This window comes from Lathamus discolor, chromosome 6, assembly GCF_037157495.1.
Source record: "Lathamus discolor isolate bLatDis1 chromosome 6, bLatDis1.hap1, whole genome shotgun sequence".
NCBI lineage: Eukaryota > Metazoa > Chordata > Aves > Psittaciformes > Psittacidae > Lathamus > Lathamus discolor.
In genome coordinates, this window is record NC_088889.1 from 61,062,475 (window position 1) to 61,081,409 (window position 18,935).

Here is an 18,935-nt window from a genome sequence, read left to right on the forward strand (position 1 = left end):
ACAAGCAACCCTAACATGTTTTGTGTATTATTTGAAAATCAAAACCATTTCTTTAACAGAACAAAGATAAAAATAAAAAAGGCCTTAAGTCTTGATCCTGCAAATACTTGAACCCTTTCTTCTGGAACCCCTTACTATGCTTTCCCCAAAGTTTAGCATGTTGTGGTTGTTTACCTTTCGGAAAAGAATCCAAAAGGGTTGTAAGAAAGGGCATAGTAACTGTCTTGAGACATTTTGAGTGTTTAGTAGCAGCAAAGGGAAAATTTATTCAGAAAATCCTTACAGAATCTCAGCACAGTTTGGACTGGAATGGACCTCAAAGCTCATCCAGTTCCAATCCTCTGCCATGGCCTGGGACGCCTTCCACTAGACCAGGATTCTCAAAGCCCCGTCCAACCTTCTCATGTCTGTGATCACCAAAATACATGTTTGGTAGAAAGGCAGAAAGAAAATTTCAGTTCTGTATGAGGAAATGCTTTCTAATCAGAAGCACTCAGTGAGCGGTTTGTCGGAGCGATTGTGCAGACTTTAACACTGGAGGTCTTACAAACTGGCACTCTTGAGATATAGTTAAACAACTGATCTTGGAGAATAATTTAGATGATCTCTTGCATTCCTTTCCTGACAAACAGTTTATGAGCTGAAGAATTACTGGATTTGCAAGTGGTAAAAGAAGTCCCTCTGTGAGGAATTCTTGGCATTTCTTTGGTAGATCGGTTGGCTTGATTGTGTGTATGTTGGGAAAGGATACAGTGACAGAATAATTTCTTGTTATGCAAGAACTGGCTTCTAAATGAAAATGTCTTGTCTAGAATTCTTCCACAGATTTCTTCTGTCTCTTTTCTTGTATAAATTAATAAAGATAAGGCTACCAAAGCTACAAGAGTTACCAGGGGCTAACTTGTGTTAGAGCCATAGAAATTTCCTGTTGACACAACTTTAGTAGCTGTATTATGTATCTCTCACCAGCACCAGCGTCAGTCTTCAAGATCTCTCCCCTCTGCTAACTTACAAAGAAATTATCAGCCACAAAGTCAGCACAAAGTCCCTGCTGATACACACTTACTTCCAAATACTGCAGTTTAAAGACTATATGTAGCTTTGTCATTGAAAAAGATATCCAGAAACGGCAAGCATGGCCACCTGTGGATTCCCAAAAATCCTGGCAGCATGGTGTAACTTCCAATTTCAGCTATAGGGGCTTGCCTCTGTTGAGACTAAAAACCCAAAGGGACAAATAATCCATGTAGCAGTATGAAGTCGTTCTGTTTAACAGCTGTTTGAACAAAACGTCTTCTCTTACATTACCCCTTAACACTGGCTTTTCAACTGGTATAAATCCATGCTGTTTCCCAGAACTCAACACATTATTTTAGTTTGTAGCATTCCAGCCATTGGCGTTCTAGCTCCTCAGCAGTTAGGTACCAAGCAAGTGGAGTAGAACCCTGGCTTGGCTGAACAGGGATCTTCCTCTTGAACTTAGGTGGAAAAGGAAAGTTTATGGGCATTGGAAGAAAGGACAGGTGACACAGGAGCAACAGAGACACTGCCACTATAGGGAAAAAATTCTTGCAGCCAAGGCCCACTTGGCTGACTGTATTTGACAGTGCAAGGCATTCTGTGTTGTGGAAGCAAAAGGTATGGCCCATGTTACAGGTGTGCCCAGAGCTTGTAATGACAATGTTGCTATGTGTTTACCCTGACATTTTGCTAGGAGGTTTTTGTCCTTGAGGTGTTGGCGAGATCATTTTATTTGCTGTTAACATCACATTTGTGCTTAGATATATGTAAACTAATAGTAAGACCAACTTTTGGTGCCCCTAGTTAGTAGTGTTCTCCAGGCTTTCATTTCTAAAGGATGAGGTTTTTGAATGTATTTTGGCATCCTAGGATTCCTATTGGTATCAAGTTGGATTTGTAAGAGCACACAATTTCTTGCTTTAACAATGGTTGAGATTGTATGTGAGTAATTAAAATTTCAAATCTTTTTGGTAGGTCAGCACCTGGCCTCTTTTCCCATAAGTCCAGAAAAGTGTGTTCTGCAGCTCAAAATAAATTCGTGCCTCCAAAACATCTGACTCTGAATCACTTTTGAAAAAGGGGAGTAGAATCCTTTATTGCTTTGATTCTTCTGAAAAATACATCTCAAGTCTGTCCACAGGTGCGATTTCACTGAGTTCTGTCTTATTTTATTGGGGGGGGGGGGTGTCTTGGTGGTTTTTTTGGTTGGGTTTTTTTGGTTGGGTTTATTTCCATAGTGGAAAACATTCTGTCTGTCTGAGGCAAAGAATAATGTAAATGAGTAATACCTACTACAGATCGTAAAAGGAAAAAATGTGTTACATCTACTTCCCTTTACCTAGCCATGAATATTTGGCTTGTCAACGCTGTCACAAATACGTATTTTTGGTAATTACTGTGTTTTATGCTAACAGACAGCTACAGTGGGAAGAAGAATACCAAAATAATGATTAACACAACTGAACTATTATGTTTAATCAAACTGAGTTTTGTAAACATATGTTTGAGGGCTGTGGTGAGAGAGAAAGTACTGACTATAATGGGCTCTGAAAAGGGAATTCAAACGACAATGGACCAAAAGGCAGAGAATAATGTAAATATATTTTTTTAAAGGTGTTATGTAGTTTGAACTACATAAAATTAATGAAGATTTCATAGTTGTGGGGACGCTTCTATATAATGCACAGACACGGTATCATTTCATCATTTCTTTAATAGCTAGAATCACTACACTGTTCTGAAGGCCCAAAGTCACAGAAGGATTTAATGAAGAATGCACTTTGCAGCAGGCAGGCAGGGGGAGTGGGGAGTGGTGTTTATGAAATGAGTGCAGCTATAGCTTTTAATTCTGAAATTATGTTCAGATCTGAGATTTATTAAAATGAGGGGTTTTTTAATAGTGTTGCTCCACTGGATAAAGTCAGTCCTTAACTGATAGAATTAAACCTACTTTCAAGGTCATCACTACCACTAGACTGCGTTTCCTAGGTCAGGATCTGGCACGCATATGTTGTCTTTGGAGAGCTGTGTCTAAGTAGGCGACCAGAATGAAAGCCAAGCAGGCACAATTTGCGAAACTGTGTATTGAAAAGTGGTGCAAAAATGTAATGCTTAGCTGTAAAATCACGGTTACTTTTCCAGTCTGTTCCTACTGGTCCTCTACATCTTAGGGCCTAGGTTCATTCTGCTTGATTAGATGAAGCAAACCAAAATGCCTAATTTAAATGGTTACTCTGGATTCGGGCCAAGGCGCACTCTCCAGCTAATGGAGAGAAGGTGATTCAGATCTTTGCTTAGCAGAACTAATGTTCAAGTGCCTAGAGCTCCTGTGAATAGTCCCATAAAAAGTTACCCGATATGTGTCCCCAAACACTGATTTGCAGAAGAGGTACATAAAATTCTCACACAAATCTTTGTACACTCCTTTGAGTAGTGTTTTAATAGCTGCAGAGAACAGTAGATGTGAAAACCACCAGAAAGCTAATGATTCCTATATCTACTATCTTTTAGGTTAGGAGTTCTATAGAAATAGCACAACCCTAAGAAACTGAAGAGCTTAGGGAAGCAGGGTGTTATTCCCCTACGCTGACATCTGAATAAAAAGTAAGCAAAAAATACTCATTCTACAAATACGACATAGGAACTCATACTGAATTAAGTAATCGGAGCCTCAGTTTTGAATCGTGTCAAGAAATACCACCTTTAATATTGCTAAATGTCAGTAACAGTAATAATATTCATAAATCAGATCAATTATTTTCCAATAGAATGATTTTTTATGAAATAATAGTATAATTTCAAGGAATTATATGACCTCATAAACATTCTGAAGGGGAAATGATAGAAGCAATCCATTCTGAATTAATTATTTAAGTGGTAAATAGTCAATATTTATATTAGATACAGTACTAAAGGAAAAAAAAATATGCAAAAGGAATGGAACATTTTATCTTGATTTGAGATAGGTTGTATTTTGGCATTTTAGGATTTCCCCTCAGACAGTTATTCCATATGAGATTCAAGCCTCCCAGCACTCAGGCTGTAGGATTTATATGTACTTAATTAGTGGAGAATCCATGGAGATCAATTCAATTAGAAGTACCACAGACGACAGAACATACACAACTTGAATCTCAGGAGAATTTGATCAATATTTAGGAATAATGCAGTGCTTTGCAAACAATGAGATTAGTTCTCCTCTGCAGCTCAACTCTGGCTTTTTAAAGCTCATTTCTGGGAGTTGCCAAGTGTGGCACACGAATTGTCGAAACCCTGTGCTCTGAGGTATTAAAACCCGTAACAACTGACATCTGTATACCCAGCTACTGAATCTGAGTAAAAGAGCAATCTGTGAGTTGCAGTTTTCTGTGGTTGGTCCCTATCATGCTCACTCCTCACAAAATTAAGGATAAAGAATTATGTCAAGCCCATTATCAAGCCTCCTCAGGCATTTTCAGTATTCTGAGTCCTCGCTAATTTTGCTATGCTAATTTTGCATTCTGACCTTTACATGAGTAGACAGGTGGGAAAATACATGTATCCTGTCATCTGCTTAATGACTTCCTAGTCTGAATCAACTGATGTTGGCTGTGCCACCAGAAATTTCCTTTTTTATGCTGCGCTGGTCTTCATTTAGACAACTTGTAGTGAGACTTCCTGACAGATGAAGCACTGTATGAAATGATACCTTTTTGGTTATAGGGAATATTATTTTTCTGCAAATTTTTACCCCAAAATTTGTGATTTCCAAGTTTCTTTTGTAAGTTGGCATCAGATGCTGTGTAGATGAAGCCCTATTTAATTTATTCCTGAATTATGGATTAGGTTGTTTTATAGCTTTGTGTGCACATGTCCATAATGTATTCTAAGAAACCATTAATCAGATTTTTTGAGGCAGTGGTTTAATTTGGACCTAAAAGGACTTTTCTTCCGTGAATAGAACTGTTTGTTTCCTTTCAGAACCTGTGGCCTCCACAATGTCCTGTGCCTGTCAGTGCCACAATTTCATCATGATGTGTGGAAAATGACTTATTTTTCTGAAGGTGGTGTTTTAAAATGTTACTTTGTCATTTTATCAAGTCATCACTAAATCCTGGGTTATAAGAAGTAGTGAATTTTGCTAAGCACTTTTACCACAACATCTAAGACTGGTCATCTCTCTCCTTACTAGTCTCTTGCTAACTAAAGTTACAACATGTTTAGTCTCTCTCAGTGTATAGAAGTTGTTCCCTGTTACTGAAGATATTTATCACTTTTCTCCACAGCTTTTCTGATTCTGCAGTGGGTATCATTTTTGCAATGGGCAAACTGCAGCTGGTATCAGCATCAGGAACAGTGGCGTAATGATGTTTTCTGGTTTAGGTTTGGTTACTTTCATTATAATTCCTAACATTTCATCTGCCTTTCTAGCTGCTGCTTAGGTTTAAAATGACGTTATTTAGAAGACCATGTACGAGGAATCTAACCTATTTTTTTGGAGATAATTCAGGCCATCATTTTGTGTATGCAAAATTTGAGTTGTTTTTCTCTGTGTATATACATTGCTTGCACCAGCACTCAATTTCATCTGCCATTTTGCTGTCCAGTCACTCAGCATCACGCAAGCCTTCTGTTCATTGTCAGAGTTAAATTTGCATGCTGAGTCATTTCAATTCTGGTAAACACGGTAACAAAGTCTGGCTCATTTTTTAGTCTTTGGATTTAGTCTTCGGTGCAGATGTGTGTTTCAACTAATCCTACACAAAAAAGGATACAATGTATGGAAATGAGAAAATAAAATCACAGAGAGGAAAGGGTCAGGGAATTTTTTATTATATTTTTTTTTACCTGGAACTTGTGACAGCTTTTTATTGTCTTCCTGTGGAAACTAATTGGTTTGAAATTGTGGTTTAAAGGCCATTCTTTATCAGGTGTTTGAGAGGCTGATTACGGAGATATTCCAAATATTCGAAGAATGTGGGTCTGAGATGTAGTGATGTAAGGTATGTTTTAGATAAATAAGAGCGTTAATACAATAAGACTGTTACTGAAATTGATCTAGAAGAATGCCCCTTTATTGGTTTTTGACCTTTGTTACCACAAAGAGTTCTAAAGGGTGAAGAAACACTCTGAAAATTTTACCCCTCTATGTGTTTTGGAATATTACCAGTATGTGTTTGAATGCCCTAATTATTAACTGAAAGGATAACGACTGCCTTTAATAATTAGGTTATAACGATCCTTTGTGGGTTTTATAATGTATGCATACAGCACTGCGGCACAATGAGTAAGAGGTTTTGGGCCTCCCTGCTTAGACAGTGATGCAAATTTTCCAAGGAACTTGATTCTATGAGTTTTCAGTATTTCAATCTCAAATTTCATGGTTTCAAATAAATATTCTAACAAGACTATTCCAGCTATAATGAGCTAACAGTATTCTAATTAAGGTTTCAACTGTAACGAGCTGGTAATATGCTAATTTGATTTAACTAATAACTCTTTTCTAATTTAAAACTTAATTTCTTATCTTATTTCAACAGAAAAAAAAAAATCATTACTAAGATTTTGTTCTTTTTATTTGATCATAGATTCAGCTGCTTTGCCAAAGAAAGATGGCTTGCTATTGAGTTTTGCAAATGGACACTAGCACTGGGCAGTCAATGAACCAAAGTCCATGGAAATCAATGAAAAGAATGCCTCTCTATTTTAGTAAGTTTGGCTTCAAGTTTATGGTGGGGAATGCTGACAGTACTACTGAAAGTGAGCATTAGGAATTGCCGAACTCTACTAATGTAGAGAAGTTTGACTCTACTTTTCCTTTCACATTTTTGGATGCCCATAAATTTACTAAATAATGCTGAACTGGCAACACATATGGTATTCACAGCGCACACTTTTTCATCATGTAAAAGAATAAATCCAAAACAAGCATATCAAGCTTAGTAAAACCTTGACTGAAGGCCTTGTTCAAAATCTCATTGGATCTGATGAAAAGAATAGTTTGTACACCTTGGAAAGTGAACAGCAGACATTAGTTCAGATGCTGAGTGAATATAAGAAGAAGAATGCAGGCTGACCGACACAGTGAAATAACCTTGGGGGTTCAAATTAGACATCAGCAATTTTGCATCTCGAACATATTCTGCTATGCCAGAAGTGAGATTATGTTATAAAGTTCTTCAAAACTTGTCAGTCTGTACACTCCAATGCATAGCAGCATTTTTAAAGGATGATATTTCATTGCACTATGAATACAACAAAAGTCATCTGCATGTGAAAAAGCTTAGACTCGGTATCCTCTCAAACCTTTCCTCATTCTTAATGCAACAGTTATTGTATATGGGCCTAGCTCTTTTGTATGGATTAAGCATGCATCCAAGTGATTGCTGGACTCAGATTAAAGCAGCTCATAAACCATTTTTTTACTCTGTAAGTGGACTGAAGAGTTTCTTCATTAATGAGCACAGATCCAGTATTCCTGGCGACATAGAAGCCCTACTCATAAATTTTGTGCAAATCTTAGTTTAACCTGGGCTTTGTATATGATATACGGTGTGCTGGTATGTATTCAATTTTAAAATAAAACAATGTAGTTGCTCTTTATTTTTATTTTAACATTTCCTTACAGAAAAAAAAACATACCAAGGAAAAATTTCACAATATAACATTACAGGGGGTAAAGGTGGGGGGTGGGTGAGAGGCAAACAGAGAGACGCAAACAAACAAAACAGAAGGCAGAATGCTGTTTACAACTGATCAGGTTAGTGCAAACAATAGTTCTCATCTTTCTCTCCTTTGGATCTTCTGTTTAAAATTCGACCTAAACCTTCACTACAACAAAATAAAACCACATTCTTCAAGTCTGGTTTGTTTCCTCTGGTGAAGGTAGCTTGTCACGTGCTCCCACCTCTGCAAAAAGGGAAAAACAAAAGCAGTAGCACACATGTAAGTACACATATTAATCTCGGCAATTAAATAATGAAATACAATTTCAGTAGTATACACATTCATATTTTTTCTTCTCAACTATAAGAGGCAAATCCTTGAACTTTTCATATTTTTATGTATAAACTACTGTTGGTTTTTTATGTTAATAATTTATAATCTGGTAATAATTATATCCTGATATAATTTCACCTTTTTAGATACAGCAATGACAGAATGACAACATTTCTGAAGTTTAATGTTATCCAGTTATGCCTGCCATCCTACAGCCTGCTCCACAAGGCAAGCCTTTAAAGCTAGAGAGAACAATTTTTAAGAGCGAGAGCTGAAGGCCACTTTCAGTTATCACCAAAGTACTTCTTAGCAGCTAAAATGTTCACTTTATCTTGCAGACCAAAATGCATTCCTGATTCTGAATGTGATTAGTGGGAGCTTGTCCCCTCCCCTCAAAGGAGCATAACTAACATATCTAATGTAGTAAAGTTTCATTTGAGCAAAAATATTAAAGCATCTCTACCATAATAAAGCTTGTTTTTTCACCTCCTAAATCTACAGTTCTGATTTTGTGTAAGAGTTAGTACTGGTCTTGCTAATAAATATTGTTAAGGGATAATACAACATTCTGTGTCTTTTGAAACCTGGGAATACAAGAAAATATCTCACGGAAAAGCCATTTTATATAATCTGGAGATTCTGTTATTTATTAAGCCAGATAATAATACCACCTCTTCTGAATAATACAGCTGTTTGTCATCACTACCCTAAACAAGGAATTGTTACAATACCACTTTTTTTACTCATTTGTCCCAGGGAATATGTGATTTGTATTTCTTCCATTCTGTTCTTTTCTTTGCAAGTCTATATTATATTTTTGAATATTTTGTAGATGGTTTCAGAACAGTCTAAAGCTCAGAATTTTGTTTGAGTTTAGCTTTGTTTGTTTTAAATAAAAACTAATGCCAACTCAGAAACAGCCAGATTTCTTCTTCACGTGATGCTATAATGAAGCATATACCATTCTTATAGAATCAGCTGTAAACTCAGTTTTGCAATTTTTGTCACAATTTTGAGACTCCACAGAGTATTTACTAGCAGCATTTTGAGCCGTTTGCCAACACTGAGCTTACCATTGTTGCAAGTTCATGATGTGATTTTATTGCAGAGCACAGGTGAGAGGGAACTGTATTTCTTTTGTCACCAACAAGTTTTTCTGAATTTCAACCAACTGTTCTTGGCATTAAACTGAAGTCTTATTGAATTGATTTATACTAACTCCCATGTAATCAGTCTGTATTTAGTTTGTTTTCAACTCTTCTAAAAGCTGAGTCCACGCAATTTTAGTTGTAACTGTTATTATTTTCACAGTGCCCAGAGTAAATCAAGTGATATTGGAACCCTGCTCTATTGGATATTCATTGACCTGCAGATTGGCAGGACCAGATGCACTCTTTAAATCAGGCTTATTCCTAAGTGCACTAAACTGGAACTGACAGTTCCTCACTGCCTTGTGAGGTGCTGCTCTAAGTCTTGCATGCTCAAATCTGTAGCAGACATGTACGTTCAAGGATAAGAAGATCTTTCCAGTGAGTTTCACACCAGAAAGTGAGAAAGATTAAAAAGATATTCACTAACCTTTAAGATGCAAGTAAGTCAAAAATTCAATTATTGTGCGCAGAATGTTTTCATCAGCCAGTGGTCTTCCAAGATTCCCTATAAAACAAACGGGTTGTTACTTCATGTTAACACGGTAAAAAGATCGGTTGTATGTGACGTTGCGGCTAGGTTTACAAGTACTCTGAAAACAAAGCTATCTGAAGTCTCTTTTTCCTTAAAATCCTTAAATGAAATACCTCCTTTCATGGAAGAGTAAAGCCACATAAAGGTAGGTGACTTCAATTCTCAGAATCAAAATTGCCCAGCTTGGTATGCTGTTGCTGCATAGGAGCTGCTTTGGCACCTTAATGGTCATGATCTTAAAGGCCTTATGAGCTAAGTTGCAGAAAATTTATCATCTGTTCTCCACTCCCTCCTTTATGTCCACTAGCCTCAGACTGAAGGGGAAGGTAAATTTGGCAAGCAAATTCATCAGCTTTGCAGAACAGAAGTTCTTTGGGTAGTCTGACTTTGTTCCAAATAATTCACTCATGATAAAGTACTGAATTGTAGCCCAAAAGCTCAGAAAAGTATGTTTTTATATCTAATACAACATACTCTTCTGATCTTGTGCAAGTAGACCTCTTGATACTTTTTAAATGGCCCAGTTTGTCAAGCTCCCTGGCAGCTTGTTACTGCACTTTGGGAGGTGGAAAAGTATGCTTTCTGTGTCTACCGAAAAAAATAAAAGAAGGTGGGGGAGGAGGAAGATATCTTGCTTTATATCAGCAGGATGAATGATTGTTCTATAATGGAGAACAAAGGAGAGGTAGTTTCCGTAAGATTTGTAGTTCTCTACATACAGATCAGACGGGTACATGTATCTGGCTGACCCTCCATTATTACATCACTGAAAATACTATCCCTTGATATTACCATAGGCAATGTGTTTAATTTCAGAAAAGTCTGAAAGAATGACTTTGCAGTAGGGGGAGTGCTTCCATAATGGAAAGGAAGATTTTAGGGCTCTTGTGGCATACAGGTCAAAAGCCTAGCACAAATAAACAATATTGATGGGGAACCGTGAGGGACATAGAGGTTTCCGGTCTATAGAGAATTGGCATTTAAGAATGTATTTAAGGAATTTGCATCTAAAAGTCTTGAAATCTAGCCTTTGAACTGACACAAAGATGCTCTTACCACAGACATTGATAATACCTGTGGTATTTGAAGCTTTCCTTAATTTTTATTTCCCAACCTAATCTGTTATGGATCTTTGTTATGATTAATCATTATATTAGTAGGTTACTGACCCAGAATTTTTTACCAATTCCTGTCTGTTGGATGAATATTTTTCTTTAGTGACTCAAACATATTGTACATGAATATTTATATATACTCTATTGACCTTAATTCTGCATAGCAGAATAGATACCTGCAGGCTCTAGTAAAGAAACAGCTATACGATTCTTTGCATGTGTTCTTTTACACTATTAACATCTTAAGATACTTTGGTAAACAATCAGCAAAATTTAGCTTGATAAATGTCCTTCTTTTTCAACTAAAGTAAGAATCCTGAGTTCCTTACCTATTTTTTATATTCAAATATCCTTTGGATAGGAACTTTATTATAAAGTTCAGCTTCCAAGAAAACTTTTTATGAGAGAAGAGCATCTAAAATTATGTTCCTAACAGAGGCAGTTATATAAATTTTCAGGTTACACCCAGACACGTTTGACTGGGTTTACTTGTAATTTTAGAGGTGCAGCAGTACCTGGCAAAAAGAGTTCCATAACTCCTAAAAATCATATTCATGTAAAGGAGTTGGTAGTATACTCGCAAATGGCAACATGCTGCTATGTGAACTGCTCTGTTAGAATACAAATGCCTTCCTTTCGCACTGTTTCTGACTGCCAAAGTGTTATTTGTACACCGGTGTTTGAAGTAGGTTCTTTTTTTTCTTTCCTTTTCTCTTAAAAACAAGAACACCAAACCACCACCACCACCAAAACAACAAACAAAACAACTGCCACCAAAACACCACACACACAACCTCATGATGCAGCTATGTACCAGAAATAAACTGACAGTCTGTTCAGAGAAAGTAACAATTAGGAACTAAATTGACAGTCATTCTGAGACTATAACAGCTAGGAAATACATTAATGTTACTCTTCTACTTACAAAGTAATTATGACCATAAAGCTATAATTGAGCACATTTATGAACTTATTCAGCATTAGACACATTTACATTGTGCTGGGTGGATTTAAAATAGCCTGGAAGAGCTCAGGGGCTGGGACTTTGTCTTCCCTCATTAGTGCAGTGATGAACGCACTAGTACTGAAGTGAGCACTGCTTTCTTCAGCTAAGTGAGGAACAGATCACTCTAACAGTCTAAAGATGAGGTTCATCCCAGCCCACTTTAGAGGTCTGCAGCAGATTTACTTTCTCCTTAGGAGAAATAACCTGGGGTGTTTTTTCCAGAACTTTCTAGATCCTATTCTGGAGGAGGTTATCAAAATAAATCCTAAGAGTGTCAGCTTCTCTTCCTAAGGGAATCTAGGCATATATTGTAGAGGCCTAGCTTTGGATGGTGAATCCATAACCAGTGAAGACTTTTCATTGTCATTTATTACACTCTGATACACGCAATCTCAAAACATTAAGTTGACTTGACTTTGGTTTTGACCAGGTTCTCAGTCTCTTGATGAAGATAATCCACCTTCCTTAAGTATAGGAAATATTGCCAGACTTAACATTGACTTTTTGAAGCAATGAGATCTCTTACAACGTGAGCCATACAGCTTTGAAGTCTGGTTTCAGCTCTCAAGTGTGTGGGGGGAACAAAAGAAAATAAACCCCATCACACACAACTTCCCAGTTTCTGCAGCTGTTCTTACTGGAAGATTTCTTTGTGGCTCACTTTGGTAGAAAAAAAATGTCCAGGGTGACATTTGAAATACTTATTTGAACTTAAGAAAAGAAAAAGCTAGGTTTATTCCAAGTAATATATCTACTGTACTTTAAACGCAACATAACTGTACTTTTCCCTAGGCACCAAGATGTCATAAACAACGACCAAGTACAAAGAGCACACTGACTGGCCAACTTTCATTTTTCTCCTTTCAGGTGGTTATTAGGATTTCTGTTAAAGCCTTGTGCCTAGGTAGTCAGTTAACTCAAGAACAGTAAATACATTACTAAACATGCAAACTAAATGAAAAAATACCAGCTTTCAGAATTTCATTACCTGCTTTGATATCCTCTTCAGGCTGTATTTCACGTTTGCCAGTGAAACCATGTTTGTCATTAAAAGATCTGTGGTTATCTACTGCATCTGGTAAACGAAATACCAGAAGAGTTAATTGACTTCACAACAGCCATTGCTATATTGCTTGCTTTTCATGGATTTCAAAGATCACAATGGGGACTTCTGATGTACAACACGATGAAGCAGCAATTAATGCATCAGTAAAGAACAAATTCAGAAGAAAAGTTATTTTTATTATGATTCATAAAATTTACAGACCCTGTTCTGTACTATGCACTTGCTGAAGCCATTACTGAATTCAAAGGAAGTTGTAAAGAAAGTGTAGGTTTGTACATTCATGTGTAATTTGGGAAATTATTTTTGCTATTCTTTCCTTTAGTTTTAGAAAGTGTTGCCAGTAAGTCTGCTTAAAGGAAAACTGCAGATAGATAGTTTTTGAAGGTTATTCACATAAACTATCTTACATGCCCCTGGTGCCTCTTCTCTCCCCCTTGCAGTGGGCATTTCGTTTATCAGTAAAAGCTGATCAATACGACCTGCAACAAAGGATGATTCCTATTATCCAGTCTTAGATAAATGGCATTTCAACAAGTACATTTCCCCACAGTGTTCTTGCCAATTCGGTTAGATCTTCTTCAGGGCAAATATACTTTCAGACATTTACAGACACATTCTATGATTCTAATATGTTTAAGATGCATTAATCCTTTTTTAGCTAACTTTAAGGATACTTACTATGACTTTGCATTCTTTTTTTAAGGTATCTGTAGTATTTGTCATATATAACAGTGAAAAATGCAGAAGCATTGCTAATGGATGTTATTACATTAACAAGAAATAATGGTAGAAGGACAGATATTTGAGAGAGCTTAGCACTGCATGTCACTTTTATGATCTACGTTTGTGATTCTCCATCTTTGTAAATCAGTGTGGTCCTGTATTTTAAAAACCTTGTGCAGTAACTATTTTTCACATAGTGAACTGTTAACATTTAGTTGCGAGTTTGTATGTTATTGTTTTAATTTGGTTTGCTTTAACTGGGAGGGTGAGAGGGAGAGTAGCATAGAAAAACCAGGCAGCGAAGCCATTTTCAAATAGAATTAAAGATGAAATCTGAAATACTTTGAGAAGTCCCAAAATACCACATTTTGTCATTCTTCCCTTCACATCTAAGGCACTAGAACACTTTGGAAGGGGGATGGTATTTGTCATACGAAAATTACATTTCAGAAGCACAAAAAGGGACCAGATATGCTTCTGGATATAAAGCATCACAGCGCAGCTCTGCTTTAGAAACAGCAAGAGTTGGCCAAGACAATTCTATGATACGCATATAATAAACATCCAAATGAGTGTTCTCAAAAATTAGTTTCTTCAGTCTTGCAGGTTTAGATGGAATTACGGTATTCATAGAAAAGTAATCGGCACACTAAAGCAGACTGGTTTACAAGGAAGAGCAAAGCTAAACTTCTGAAATCCGAAATGATGAAAAGCACACAAGTGCTTGACTTACGTGGCCCAAGCAGGTAACCAGCGCTATTCAAAGTCCAGCCCCTTTTTTCTTTAGCCTTAAAGAAAACAAATGCAGGTATGCTACTGCATGAACTACACAGTGCTTCCTGAAGACAAAGCAAACAGCACCCAAACTGACATTCTTTTAGCAGAAAACATCTGAAAATTCCAAATCAAGAAATATTGTAGAAAATAAAAGCCAATAATCTTGAAGCAAACTGAACTCTTGCCCTCTCCCCACCTAAGTCAATGATCCTGTTATTGACACCATGTGGTGTGCAGATTTCACACCATGTAAGTGAAACTGCAAATCACACTTTGGAGGCAGAAATTTTGTCTCTACACCCCAAGTTTATATTACTACCTGATAATCACCTTAACAAACAGCAACGTTTTCTTTTAGTTGTGTGGGCTTATGCAGCAGTCTCTATAAAAAAGTCCATTGCACCATCTTTTGCAAGTCAGATGGGACATTCATTCAATTTTGGTCTATAAATGAGACACTCCTTTCCCCCTTCAGTCATATTACTTGTTTACAAGGGAGCTAGTATTTAAAATCCCCAAATTCTTAACTAAAAATCTGTTATGCTCAGGACATTTTTAAGTGCTGCATCTTGTCTAACCCCTTCATAGAAAAACAGTGTGTATCAATGAAGGGTTTACTGTTATTTGACAGCTGAGACACGGATGCTGCCCAATGGATAAGGACCTCCAATGGTGAAGTTAGTACTTACTGAGAAAACCAGTCCAACTGTTTCTGACAGGGTGGCACAGAGGATTAAAGACAGAAACAGGAAACTAGCGCACCTCTGCATCTGGAAAGAAACAGTGTTATAGTAAGTGCTCCTAGATGCGGCTTTGCCTGGATCCCCGGGGGCACTGCGAGCATCCCCTCCGCGGGTGCCGATTTGGCACCCAAATTCCCACCGGGAAAGAGGCGGAGAGGGGAAGTACCTTGATCTGGAGCGCGACGGGCTCTCCCTCGCAGCGGTCGCCGGGTGCTGGTCGCAGGGCTGCAGTCCCGCGGGTGGCCGCTCACTGCATGGCCGCGGGTGCAGACCTACACGCCCGACCAGGGCTCCCTCCGCTCTTTATGGGCTGCAGCGCGGCCGCGCAGGAGGGGCACCCCCGGAGGGTGGGAGGGGAGCCAAGAGCCGCCCACCCCCCCACACCCCCCCCCCCCCCCCCGTCCTCCGCCTCCCCATGGGTCATCTTCCCCTCGCCAACCCACAGCATTAGGAAGGGCAAACATTATAGCAATTCAATTAGCGGTATTTGGGAGCGCGGCGCAGGCTGCAGGGAGATAACAGCTCGGGCAATTACGGCTGATTACGGCAGCCTTGGGCAGGCTGGTGAGCAGCTAGGGGAGCTCTCATCTGGGCAGCCTGGCCTGCGCCCGTCACCCTCTGCAGCTTCAGCTGGCCTTGGGCTGGCATCAGAAGGCATAGAGTGAATACAGGTCACGTCTCAGAGACTCGGGCACGGAAGCAGAGCTGAAGACAAACATCTGCTTGTGATGCTGGCGTACAAGATTCCGCGTCTATGCTTTGCATTTGGGAATATTGAAGATGTCACACACCCTTGCTCTGTTTGTGATCACTGGAGCTCCTCTGGTCCAGGCCCCTCACAGTCCCTTCAAATCCCTTTGACTCACACTCTGCTCTAGCATCAGAGCAAAAGGAGTTGAGTCAAAGCTCTGTTGTTGCACTTCCATGCTGCTTTGTAGCTCAGATACTTTTTTTTTCTTTTCTTTTTTTTAATGTTATATATGAACGGGTAGGGATAGGGCTCTGATCAAACTAGCCCCGGTCTGTTAATTCATAATCAGTGCAGTTTCACCAGTTTGCTTATCTTAGTGGTGGTTGGAGCTGGCACCAGGGTGTGCAAAATCGAATTGCAAGGCAGAGATTTCGATGTTAGTTCCCTTTTTTCTAGGCCAAATTGTATTTTCTTTGCAACAAATGAGTTTATTCACCACAAGCCTCTCATATTCATCTTTCAGTAAGCAATACATCAGGTCTTGCACAGCATAAATTATACTTCCAGCTCCTTTTTCTGAAGCTGCTTCAGATTAACTGCAAACTTTTACATTAATACGGAGCCAAGATGGCTATTAAACAGTGTAATACAGCTATCATTCACCAGCTTTAAAGCAAACAATATTTTAATTCAATGTAGCATAATGTTCATAGTCTGAGCCAGAAACAGAAGCCTTGTCTTGTAGTTGTGTTTCCTACTCTATTTTGGCAGGAGCAGTACAGTTGTAGTAATCTAGCCATGTCACTGGATCTCTAATCTAAAACTGCTCAAATAAAAATTATTTTATACAGTTCTTACATGCTAATATATACAAATGGGAAGCTGAAATTTGCAGGCTTCATTTGATACCTTTTAGCACTTGCCAAAGCTGTTACGTCAGCCATTGCGTGATGCTCGCCCTTCAGACTGGACACATCTGGAGAATAGCAATGTAATTTTTGCAAAGTATTGTTTTCCTTCACCTTACCAAAAATGCATTTCTGGATGAAATTGCCTGGCTTTCAGCTTGTAACTCCCCAAAAGTAATGTCTGAAACTTGAAGCTTCCATGACACAGAATCTTTTCTTTGTGTTATTCGAATAGAGCCACAGAAATTATATTGAGATGTCAAAATTTGCATTCAAGCAATAATACAAAAAAGTGTTAATTCTGTTATCTTTGACCATAGTTGGTTCTTCAGGTTCGCACAAAAAGTGTTTGAGACACTGTATTTTAACATGCAATTTTCATTCCTATTTTTCATCACAATACTTGCATCATCTTGTTAAATTACAGAGTAAAATGGTCTCTTCATCTCCACTAGAGTCAGATGCGAAAGAAAGCCTCTTTGTATACTCAAAGGCTTAATCCTTCACTTGCCCGTCATACTTTTTGTCTAAATCTATCTTTAAATTCGTGTCATTTAAATAATTTTATCATCCATTCCTTCAATTGATGTTCTCATTCCCTCAATTTTCCTTGTCAAGAATGCTATTAGTCTTTTTCTCTTCCATAGGAATTTTATATTTGGATGCTCAGACAGAATAATTAGAATTGGTTTGAATCCTGCCTTTTCTAGCCTAGCTTGAAAATAGCCATCTCTGTGACAACATGGTTTATTCTCTTATTGAGGTGACTTTTCAGCGTACTAATTCCTCCATTGACTTACTTGTTTGGTTAATTGTAAAGGGTGAATGCAATTTGCAGTAGCTGTTGGGTTATGCCTAGTCCTCACCAGAGGTTCGCCATCAGACAAACTCACAATGAAGCTTATCTAAAATTTACTCAAGTCAATAGAACAATAAGCATTGATAACAAACTGTCTCTAATGTCTCTAAATTGATAGATGAGAGACAGGATTACCATTGGCTGTCTCGCACAAGAGCATGTATTCTGTTCTAGAATTGTAACTGCATTTCATAATAATTAAATGAAAACAGAGTTAAGTACTGTTTTCAGACAGAATAAAAAGCTTTGATTTTTTTAAGGAAATAATAATAATAATAAGGATTAAACAAGATAGAGTATTGAAACATTGGGCTAGGGAAAAAATTAATTGCATTTTTGTCATTGGAGATTTAATTTTGAGAACAAGCATACTATTGCGTGTTTAATGGTAAAAAATTCCCTTATATACAAATGATGAGGTAGGATGACCTATCTTATTTTTAATTAACAAAAGCCATAAACCATCAAGAATGGCTACTTTTTATGATATTTGGGAAAACCACTGAATAAAAGTGGATTTTGTGGTATATTTTGGGAAGGTCTGGAGTAGCAGTGGCTCCCTTCACTGTCCGTTCATTACTGAGAGATAGTGAATGAAGCAAGAAAAAGCGTGTCTGCTATTTCTTTGTTGAAGTTGTAGAATCACGTTTGTTTCAGCAACCCACTAATGAATATCAAAATCAAATATTAAAACCCACTTCGTTCACAGAGTGATGTCCATCTGCATGGAATAAACGCGTGAGGTTTTTTCCTACTTCCTAGCTTCCTAATTCTAGGCCAGGGAGATAAGTTCCAGGAAAAGTGGTCTCCCATACACGGGAGTAATTCTGGTGAAACGCTGACATTATGGAAGGTAAAGGCTTTATTGGGGGAGAGCCATCTAACTAGACATGAAATTTGAAGGTGCCTCTCTTTGAATCTACTTCAATATTTACAAGGGACCACTAACATTCACTGTCACCAGTAACTCATGTTACTGGTTTTTTCTTCATTGGAAACAATCTTTATATTTTTGGGATCAGTATTTTAACCCTGAATACAGACATTGAGCATGGAGATCACAAATGCAATGTTTCCGATGGCTAAATCTAATTCTGAGTGGGAAAGGAACAGATTTCTTTCCAGCAGTATGGTCATTGGTAGATCTAAGCATCCAGAATCAATGAGGCATTCCAGCTGCCAGCAGGGCTGTGGATTGCTTCACTGATCTGAAGATTTGGTGCTATTTTGTAGGTAAACGAGGACACTGTCACAGAGCTGGAAAGTTAATGTAGTAGTTCTTGCTGTTCAACAGCATTACCTCGCCCTTCAATATTTGTATTTCAGCTGCTCATTGTTAACCTGAGCAGAAATAAGTTGCGGATGA

At 37.9% G+C, this 18,935-nt stretch overlaps 1 protein-coding gene across 2 annotated transcripts; it reads right to left on the reverse strand.

The window, feature by feature from the left end:
* Nucleotides 1–7,589: 7,589 nt before the first annotated feature.
* On the reverse strand, nucleotides 7,590–15,440 carry GAL (galanin and GMAP prepropeptide). Of its 2 annotated transcripts, XM_065685919.1 has the most exons (7): nucleotides 15,278–15,440; nucleotides 15,058–15,138; nucleotides 14,325–14,379; nucleotides 13,276–13,347; nucleotides 12,791–12,877; nucleotides 9,577–9,654; nucleotides 7,590–7,908 (listed from the first exon to the last, which is right to left on the reverse strand). In XM_065685919.1, the coding sequence occupies exons 2-7, from the start codon at nucleotides 15,136–15,138 to the stop codon at nucleotides 7,856–7,858; spliced, it is 426 nt and encodes a 141-aa protein (XP_065541991.1). In that variant the 5' UTR covers nucleotides 15,278–15,440; the 3' UTR covers nucleotides 7,590–7,855. The 2 variants fall into 2 exon arrangements, with proteins under 2 accessions (XP_065541991.1, XP_065541992.1); XM_065685920.1 differs by lacking the exon at nucleotides 13,276–13,347.
* Between the last annotated feature and the right edge of the window lie 3,495 nt (nucleotides 15,441–18,935).

What these genes read in the sequence shown, in the direction of transcription:
- GAL (XM_065685919.1), bottom strand. Translation starts at nt 15,138, where the DNA reads ATGCAGAGGTGCGCTAGTTTCCTGTTTCTGTCTTTAATCCTCTGTGCC. An exon ending in TGGTTACCTGCTTGGGCCAC is followed by an intron (nt 13,348 to 14,324) that starts GTAAGTCAAGCA and finishes CCTTTGTTGCAG; the next exon opens with GTCGTATTGATCAGCTTTTA. An exon ending in GACTTACTTGCATCTTAAAG is followed by an intron (nt 7,909 to 9,576) that starts GTTAGTGAATAT and finishes CCCTTTTTGCAG; the next exon opens with AGGTGGGAGCACGTGACAAG.